We start from the raw sequence: 9807 nt of genomic DNA, 5'->3' as shown, positions 1-9807 counted from the left end.
CGGGGATCGAACCGGTAACCTCTGTGCTTCGAAATGACCATCTAACCAACCGAGCTGTCCAGCCAGGGAAATAAAATGTTATTTTAAGGATAATCCAAAGACAGTTTAGGCTAGATACTGTTAAACAAAAGAAACTTGTTTAGTAGGAGAAAACCTTTTTTCACTTAATTAAAGGTTATCACCAATTAAAAAATACAAACATAATGAAGATGACTTTATCATCTTGGGGATATTCAAGCTATCATTAAAAATCTCATCTTAAAACATACAGCTATATCACATATAGTTGTGTTAGATACATAAAATACCACATATATTTTAGAATCAGAATTTCCTTGAAGTCCTTACTTAGTTGTTTTCCTAACTTGAATAAGCCCAATTTATGGATATTAAGATTCAGAGCAAGCCAAATAGAACAATAAATGTTTCAAGAAATTCTAAACATTGTTCTTCATACCCTGTTGTTAAGATAAAGCTAAACCCCAAACGCCCAGTGTTGAGCTTTGTCATTTATATATTTGCCTGATGTCTCCAGAGGTAGTTTCCATGGTAAGCTCCCTGTGCACAGGAAGCAGGGTGAGTGGAATGTCTCCTTCCAATGAAGAACTTTTCACTGAACAGTGATAAAGGCCAATAACCTCCTTCTCACAAATGATTGAAAAACAGAACACGAAGGACATTTTTATTTTGTTTTGTTTCCTTTGTGTGGCATGTGACTTCAGTGCAAATACCCATTTAATCAAGAATACAAAGACAGCCACCTTTGCTGGCTAAAGAGTTTCCAGAGACTGCAGCAAACATATACAGCTTTTACTTTTTTGTGAGAAAATTCCCGCTGGTTGTCATTTCATGCTCCTGTTGTGCATTTTGCCTTCTCTTGGAAGAGGGAAAAACATGTTTCCAAAGGAGTATTTAAGAGTAAACTAAACAGAATCTAGAAAATCTTGAAATGCTTTAAAAAGCTTAAGGGTAACTGTCATTTACATTTTTAAAATTTGAGATATAATTGACATATAATATTGTATTAGATTTAGGTGTACAACATAATGATATAAAGGAAAATGATTACCAGAATTAGTTTACATTCTTCACCTCACAGTTACAATTTTTTGTGAGTGCTCTTCGCAACTTTCAAATATAAATATTGTTAACTACAGTCACTTATGTTGTCTATTACATCCCCAGGGCTTATTAATCTTATAACTGGAAGCTATTGTCATAAGTTTTTAGAATTATAAAGACTTTGGGAAAAGAATATAAAAGCCCTGGTTGTCTGGGACTTTCTGGTTCATGCATTTTGTTTTTTCTCTTAGAGTTGAGATAAATTGAACCTGTAGCTCTAAACAGCACAGGCTGTTTCTCTCTCACCTTTTAATCATTCTTTTCTAATACCTTGTATTATAATAGACTTCTTACTCCTCTTTAGGTCCTCTTCATTCTTCCTTCTAATTTCTTCAGTTCTAGAACTGTCACTGTCTGTGTGCTCTCAAGTCTCTCCTTAAGCTTTGCTTCTTCTGGGTAATCTGTCCTGGCTCTGGGTGCAGTAACAAGTGTGAGGGCACATGGCAACCTTCTCAAACGAATGACACATTTTATATTTTATTACTACTGCTATCATCACCACTAATAAGAAAATGAAATGTTTGATCCTTTAGCCCTCTGAGATGCTGTGCTCCTTGTCTTCACCAAATATTTACAAATACTTTTCCAGAATAACAACTGGTTTGGTGTCTGAATTGCTGTCAAGTAAGACAGAAACAGTATCTCACTTTAATAATGCAACCCTTTTTTTTTTAAGACTTTTATTTTATTATTTATTTTTAATTTTTTTATTTATTTATTCATTTTTAGAGAGGAGAGAGAGAGAGGGAGAGAGAGAGACAGAGAGAGAGAGAGAAGGGAGAGGAGCTGGAAGCATCAACTCCCATATGTGCCTTGACCAGGCAAGCCCAGGGTTTCGAACCGGCGACCTCAGCATTTCCAGGTCGACGCTTTATCCACTGCGCCACCATAGGTCAGGCCCTAATGCAACCCTTTTAAAATTCCAAAGTTAATCTCAAATAAAGTCAAGCTATAAGAAAAGGGGGCCTCATTTTGGGTAATTTCAGAAAAAGGACTAACTGGCCAATCTGAAGTCCTGCTGGTTGTAGTCGGCCCTGCAGGCAGGCCTGCGAGGTTCTGGGGCGAGTGCCAGCAACGTGCTCCTGGGGCCCGTCCACTCTGTCACATCTATATGCGACATGGAATGTGTCTGTATGCAACATGAAGTGGGACTTAGGGCCTGAACCTTTACTGTGGAAATATCAATAAGGACCTCATGTTATAGAAATTATATTTATAACAGTCAAGCAAATGAATATAAATTGGTCCCTTCAAAATAAAACATTAGACAAAAATGAGAAGTTCAGCTCTGGACAAGTAAGATTAGGCACCCTCCCCAAGGTGGGCTGGTAAGTTTATTCCGATAACTGATACTCCATGCTATCACAGCTAGTCTTATTATACCATTGTAAGGTAAGGAAAATAACAGAAATATTTAATAAGCTAAATTTAAAAAAATTTTAAGTTATTTGCTGGTTCTTTAGGAAGTGGAGACTACAGATATTTAACAAAGTACATTTACTTTTTATTTCATTGAACTATTTTATCTTAGGCTTTTTTTTTTCATGTATATACCTAAAAAACTAAATAAACATATTAAGGAAGAAAAAATTTTTCTCCCAGAGATCAAAAACAATAACCAAGAGTCCGTGTATAGTCAGTATTTTAAAGAATTTCTGGTGGTATCTTTCAAATCTTGTCATTTGACATTAAACAATAAAACCTAAAGCCCATTTTAAAGATGTACTAAATTCCCAGTCTGAAAGTAATTGCTGTCCTTGTCCTGTGTGTATATGCCACCAGCACAACTAAGACAATCACAGCCAAGCCTGGACCACCACCAAGCAATCGATTATTAGCCATTAAAAGGGAAATGTTTACTTATTCATGGCAACTAGTTTTCAGAAAGAAAGGCAAAAGGTCTGATTCTAAATGTTGCCTTTTCTTTCCATCCTAAAGCTGATCAAGATAATGCAGTTCTTTTTGGAAGTGTCAAACGCCCATTTTTATTTTCCTTTTGCTGTTTTAACCAGAATACTGATAAAGAGGGAAGAGCAGTTGCTATGAGGCAAAGAAAAATGTCCTGGCAGTTGAGGGCCCTCCATCTATCAAGGGGAATTTGCGATGTTGCCGCTCTTCAATACTGTATAGATTTGCAGGGTTTTGTGAAACACTTAACCAAAATGGAAGGATTTAAAAACAGAATGTAAGATATAGATGTAATCATTTTTAAAAAAAGAATCAAAATACTTTAGTTTTATTTCAGAAATTTCTACCTTAAATTCTTAGGCACACAGCAGTGATGATCATCTCGGATAATACTTTTGAAAGGATGATTAGTGCTGACTGCTTAAATATATTCACTACAGCACAGATGCCTAAAGATTAAAAACTCTTACTGGGATTGAGATGAAAAGTACCTCCAATTACAGGGAAACAAACACTTAGATAATTAATAATACTCACAAGCTATGTTGAGTTTGCAAAATAAGTGTCCACAACACTAAACAATATTTTAGTAACTGGAAAGATATGCAGTTATTTACTTGTGACTCTAAGAATCTTCTATGAATTGGAGGCAATTTATATAAATATATCCAATATGTATAAAACTTAATATCTTGACAACTTTTTCTGTTGACCCAATATGAAAACAATTTTCTCCTTTCATGTCCTTGAATTCATCTGATGTGAAGAGGCAATAAAGAAAGCATCTTTCTCTAATAATTCTGGCCTTCTACCCCTTTTCCCCCACTTCTCCAGAAGGCACACAGTTTAAATGAAACAACTTCTTGGAGCCCCGAGGTCCTGACTCTTGAAGATAATTTAGACAAAGCCCCAAAGCAGCGTTGAGAGGAAGAATGAACCAGCACAAAGGCGCCTATGAAAGAAGGGAGAATCCCAGAAGTGGGGGAAGTTGCAGCGCTTTCTAGAAGCAGGAGTTAGTTTCCCTGGGATATTCCAAACACAAACTGCAGTCTGAGAACACTGTTCCCAGGTCAGGGAAGGGGAGGCTAGAATTCATATTTGGAGCTCATCTCAGAGCAAGGTTCTCCCCAGAGCATAACTGCTAGATGAGGGATGTATCTCCTCTTTGGGAGCCAAATACTAAGAGTAAAAGCAAATATTTGATGCTGAAGAGCTCTTAAGAACTGAAGAGTGCCATTTACTTATTTCTACATGTCAGTGAGGGCTTAGGATGTTAAATAGATTAAAAGGCTAAGAGAGGTCAGTCACTCCAGGAAAGACCCCTCTTTTACTTCTTCTAACTTGCTTCTCTCTCCAAAATTGTTATCTACCCCACCCCTCTCTTGTGGAGAGTCCGTTGGAAATTCAAAAATGGCACATCCTCTCCTAGAACATTCTGGAGAATATGAAGTCAGAGTCCTGGGGATAAGAGTTTCAGAACAAGAGACTAATACAATGAAGATGATTTCAGAAAAATTCCAGAGATGTGGAATCATGAGACTAGTGTGGTTCTTAGAAGTCTTCAAATCTGTTCTCCTCTGTTTCAGATGGTTAAATAAAAGAGGCTCAGATGAAGGAGGTGATTAGAGCTAGTTAGGGACAGATCTGGGATGACAACCAACTCCCAGGCCAGAGCTGCTTCTGCCTGGCAATGCATGGAAGTTCGGGCCCTAAGCTGGGACTCTGTCCTACAGCTTCCCTAGGACAGCCTTGGTCAGTCATCTCCTTCCGCCTCTCTCTGGAGATGGGCTGGCAGAGACGCCAGGCATGGAACTCTAACCAAAGGAAGTCCCCAAGGTCCCGGGATCTGACCGGCCTCTCGGATGCTGGAGCGTAGGTGCTGAGGCGCGGTGGGTGCCAGGTTTCCAGCTTCTGCCGCACCCTCCCCCCTTTTGTGTTCCTCCCCCACTGGTCTACCCCCGGTTCCCTTCTCCTCCCCACCTCAGAGAGGACAGCTAAGTCATTTCAATTTAATCTTATTTTAAAAGACATAACTAATAAATCTATTGCCGGCACCGCGGAGACACGGCCAGCAGAGTCGATCTTGCTCCCAATCCCATTGAACCCCATTGAAAACCATGACAACACAGGACAAGCTCTGATTTATCCCTGCGCGCTAAAGTGCATTGTTGAGCAAGCGTCAATCACGCATTATTTTGTACTGAACAAATGCAAAATCTTGACTAGAACAAATGCTTCCAACAGGTCCGGGGCGTCGAGCTCCATTTCCCCTTTGTCAGTGGCCTAGCGGTTGGCCTGGATTGGATTGCCTCCGCCGGACCACCCAGCGCGCTGCGCAGCCCGGGGCGCCTAGGGCACGCTTGACAGGGAGGCTGCTAGGGAGGCTGCGCTTGGCCCAGCGGCGCCACAGCAACCGCACGGGAGCCAGGTCCGAGTCCAGTTCAGGTGGCCCAGGCCACCCAAGTGCCGCGCCCCTCACAAAATTTAACAACCAAAACCCCCAACCACTGGCTGCCAGAGGAGAGGCAGCTGAAAATGCGCTCGCTGAGCAGTAGACTGAAGAGCAGCCGAGTCGAAACCATGGGCCATCAAAATGTATCCATTCCGGCGGTTCTTTGTGCCTTCTACATTGAGCATTTCCCTGGGTTGGGCTGTGGGGACTAGAAGATTTTGGAGAAAGCCCGGGCAGGTTGTCTTCTGTTCATCTAATTCTCCCAATCCGTCCATTACCTGATCAGGCCCAGCAGGTGCCACGGAACGAGGAGTCTCGGCGAAGACCTGCTCTTGAGCAGACGCCGCATTGCCGGCACTATGCATAACATTTAGGCCAAGGAGCCGGCCCTCACAAGTGGCGCCTGAGGGTCTAGAGACCCCAAAGAGGCCGCAAAGTGCTCATAGGACGTCCTGTAAAACGGGGCCGCCCGTGAATTCTAAAGCGCGCTGGGGCTCAACTCTGAGGAGTGCGCAACGGACAGTGGCCATGCGGAGATGGACCAACAGGTCAGGCACTTCAGAATGAATTGCTTGGTCGGTATGGAAAAACGGGGCAAGCCAGGACTCCCTGGATGTTTCCAGCCTCCTCAGCACCCCTGAAGTTGTGGGAGACGTTTGGGGTATGGGGAGGCTTCTAGCGGCCCTTAAAACCCTTGGCCCAGATGCCGGCGGGGTCAGGCCATTCCTCTGTGCCCATCTGAAACTTTTTGTCTCTGAGGCCTTAGGAACCTAACCAAAAAGAGAGAGTGCACCAGTTTTAACGCCGTCTTATAAATCACTTTCCGGATAATTGCAGGAAACAGACACTCTAGCAAATAAGCTCGAGGAATAAGTAAACAGAGAATAAATTCCTGGGTGCTCATAAACTTATACAAGCCACCCCATCCATCCCGGAGCTCCCGCGGGGCCAGGCCCTGTGTCAGCCAAAAGGAGGAAGCTGGGGATGGGCAGGCGGGTGATGGCCACCTCTTGCCACCCAAGATGTTATTCATCGGTAACAATCCCCATTATCTGTTCCCACTTTGGGCTAATCAGACAGAATTGCTAATGCCGAGGGTAGCTTCCGGCTGCCTCTGGGAGGTAACGGGGCGCCGAGGGGCGGGGGACGGGGCGGGGCAGAGGTGGCACCTTCTGGGCTTTCCGGGGCTTGAGTCCAGCACTCATTCAGGTACTTAACACCCTGGAAACCCGGACCTCGCCTTTCAAAGCGTCCCGGGTGGGAAAAGCTGTTTATATAGACTGGGATGCTGCTGTAAACGCGCTAATACCTCGGCAGCCAGCGCATGGCGTGCGCCTCTTACAACCATCAGTAGAAGCGGCTTCCCCAGCCGCCCCTCGGTTCCCAGTCTTACTTGACCCTGGCCTCCCTCTCCTCCTAGGCCATGACCACCTCTGGACGCCTCAGCTTCACCGTACGCAGTCTCCTTGATTTACCCGAGCAGGACACGCAGCACCTGCGGCGGCGGAAGCCCGAGCTATGCGCCCTGGGTCCCGGTCGCTGCGCCACCTGGCTGGAATCCGAGAGCGGCCCTTACGCGTGTGAGTGAGCGGAGGACCGCGGCGGGGGTGTAAGGGGCGCGCAGAATCCAACGCCCGACCCACGTCGGGTTGTATTTTTTCAGTGTTCTTTCCCTGTTCTCAAACCCCTATGCGTAACCCAGGCGACACATCCTGAGAGCAGATCCCTGCGCCTGGCTCTAACGCCAGGTACTTGGGCTTCTGTTTCCAGGGGTCAGAATGTTTAAATATTTAAGCAAGGCCTTTAAATGCTTGAAAACGCGGCCACGTTCGCCAGCCCTTCGGTGTGGGATGGGCAGCATCGACGAACTCAGCTCTCCTGGATTTAAGGTTTTGCAAATCTTGGCAAACTGTAGTGCACTCGACCCAAAGGTGGCTCGTGTTAGTGAGCCAGCTTGCGGTATATCCACCTGCCAGCCCGGCGACCAGTGTGGATTTGTTTTAAGAGAGACCCGAATGGGTTTCTCTTGGGGACGCGGTCTGAGGTTGTGGTATAAAAGGTCATTGAATTCAGAGAGGCGGGTGTCCAGATGTGGGCCCAGGGAAGGAAACTGCCTCACCCCCAAAGCTGCCGGGCAGTGGTGCGTCCTCCGGCCGGTAGCTGGGCGCCCGCGCGCGGGAAGCAGCTGGCGTGCAGAGGGGTTCGCGCCTCACCAGGCCGTGTCTCCTTTGCCGTCCTCAGCCTCGGACGAGAGCAGCGCAGAGACCAGCCTGCCCAACTTGTCGCAGCGGCCGCCCGCTCAGCCTGCGTCTCCGGGCTCGGAATCAGAGAAGAGGAAGAAGCGGCGGGTGCTGTTCTCCAAGGCGCAGACACTGGAGCTGGAGCGGCGCTTCAGGCAGCAGCGATATTTGTCGGCGCCGGAGCGTGAGCAGCTGGCGCGCCTGCTGCGCCTCACGCCCACGCAGGTCAAAATCTGGTTCCAGAACCATCGCTACAAGCTGAAGCGCACGCGAGTCCCGGGCACCGCGGAGTCGGCGGACTCGGCAGCCGCAGCCGAGCTGCGTGCGGCGCCCGGCCTGATGCGCCGCGTGATGGTGCCGGTGCTGGTGCGTGACGGGCAGCCCAGCGGCGGCAGCCGCGAAGTGGGCGCGGCCCGGGACGAAAACGGCGTGACCCCAGCGGCCGCTTGTCCTCTACCCAGCTACGCCACCTTCAGGCCGGGCTCGGCGCTTGGCCTTTTCCCAGCCTACCAGCACTTAGCGTCCCCCTCCCTAGTCTCTTGGAACTGGTGAGGCAGCTTCGGGGCGCGGAAACTGGGACCGCCCCAGACTTTGTAGTGCGCTCTGCGGCGGAAGGATTGGAACCGGAGGGCTGGAGCGCTCCCCGGGCTCGCCTCGTGGCCGGTCCAACGTCCTTGGACGCCGGAGTCCCCTGTCTAGCTCTCGATCTGCCAGCGCGCAAGAAACTTTCGCCAAAATGTCCTTCGCCCACCTTCCCCATCTCCTCTTCCCTCGAATTCCAGACCCAGAGTTAGATTTTATTGCTTGAACTTTATTTGTATAATTTTAAAAGTAGCTATTTGTATGGGAAGCAACTTATTTTAAAAGAAATAGAATATTTTTCCTTTTTGTGATGCTAGAATGAAATGTATAGGGTTGGGTCCCCTTGCAAGCTTGCTGGTAATGTAGGTGCGAGCTGTTTTTCCGTGACTAGGTGGATTAAGGGCTACTCCGAGTTGGGTCGCAGGCCCTACAAGAGTTTAGGAAAATTTAGGTGGGTGGGGACAGGGAGGAAGTAGAATAAACTCTAGGGTCCCTGTTATTTGGAGGTGGGTCTGGACCAACGGCACAGAGAAGTCCCTCTGGGTTCCCTGAGCTGCTGGTGTTTCAAACATCAAAAGTCAATCCAGTGGGGCACGGACAAGACAGGGCCTGAGCTTCTAGTTCGCGCTGGAGCAGCCCCAAGGTGGTTGCAAGCCATAGGTTTCTGGGAAACGACAGCCAGGACCCAGGGGCTCGATGAGCACTAGGAGAACATATAGCCCCCAGTTAAGCCTTCCAGTGCCTCATCTGGCAACTGTGATTTTTCTGCCGCTTCTCGGTGCTACACCTGATCCGGGTGGTGTGAAGAAACCAAAGGGTGGTAGGGAATGGCCCACCTTCAGGCTGCCCGTTGAGGGAAGACCGGTTTTGGAGAGCCCTTGTGGCCCAACATAGGTGTGGGATATTCTGGGGGTCTCATTTCACCTAGGGCCCCAGTGCATCCTAGGCTGGGGGTCTAGTGTTTCATTCCCACCGTGACTGCTCTGTGCCTCAGTAATGGAGCAGCAGGGCCTCCTATGCAGTGGGCACTCGGAGGAGAAGACGTGAGGACTTCTCTGCCTGGTATCCACTGCACGGAACTTAGCTGAGGAGAGCGTTTTTGGGGCATCAGATCCAGGAAAGGGAGCAAGGGCTCAATGAAGTCCAAGAAGAGTAGGCCTTGAGCCTGTTGGGGGTCTCTTGTTCCAGGAGGAGGAGGAGAAGGAAAAGGAAGAGTGGATTAGAGGGTGTTATCACCTGGGATTTGGGGAATGGGGAGAGAAAGGGGAGAGCAGGGGGGCAAGGGAGTGGGGTATTTGGGTCTCAGCTGCTGGCCACCTTGCTTCCATATGGATGTGGTTATCTTAGAAGAATCTCTAGCGTTAAACCTCCTTTTGTCTTGCCAACTGAAAGAGGCATTGTTAGGCCTGAAAAGGACCTAGACAAAATCCACACTGTTCCGATTCAAGACTCTATTTAATCAGTCCTTGGTGACAATGCAGTGGGTGTTAGAGAGGACAATGT

At 47.4% G+C, this 9807-nt stretch overlaps 1 protein-coding gene across 1 annotated transcript; it reads left to right on the top strand.

Annotated features, from left to right (window-relative positions):
- Window positions 1–6905: 6905 nt before the first annotated feature.
- Window positions 6906–8274, top strand: NKX2-8 (NK2 homeobox 8). The gene is made up of 2 exons (XM_066344741.1): window positions 6906–7062; window positions 7724–8274. The coding sequence occupies exons 1-2, from the start codon at window positions 6906–6908 to the stop codon at window positions 8272–8274; spliced, it is 708 nt and encodes a 235-aa protein (XP_066200838.1).
- Window positions 8275–9807: the final 1533 nt, after the last annotated feature.

Source organism: Saccopteryx leptura, chromosome 6, assembly GCF_036850995.1.
Source record: "Saccopteryx leptura isolate mSacLep1 chromosome 6, mSacLep1_pri_phased_curated, whole genome shotgun sequence".
In the NCBI taxonomy this organism is placed as follows: Eukaryota; Metazoa; Chordata; class Mammalia; order Chiroptera; family Emballonuridae; genus Saccopteryx; species Saccopteryx leptura.
Note: the sequence above shows the minus strand (reverse complement) of the source record. Positions and strands in the feature narration are given on the sequence as shown.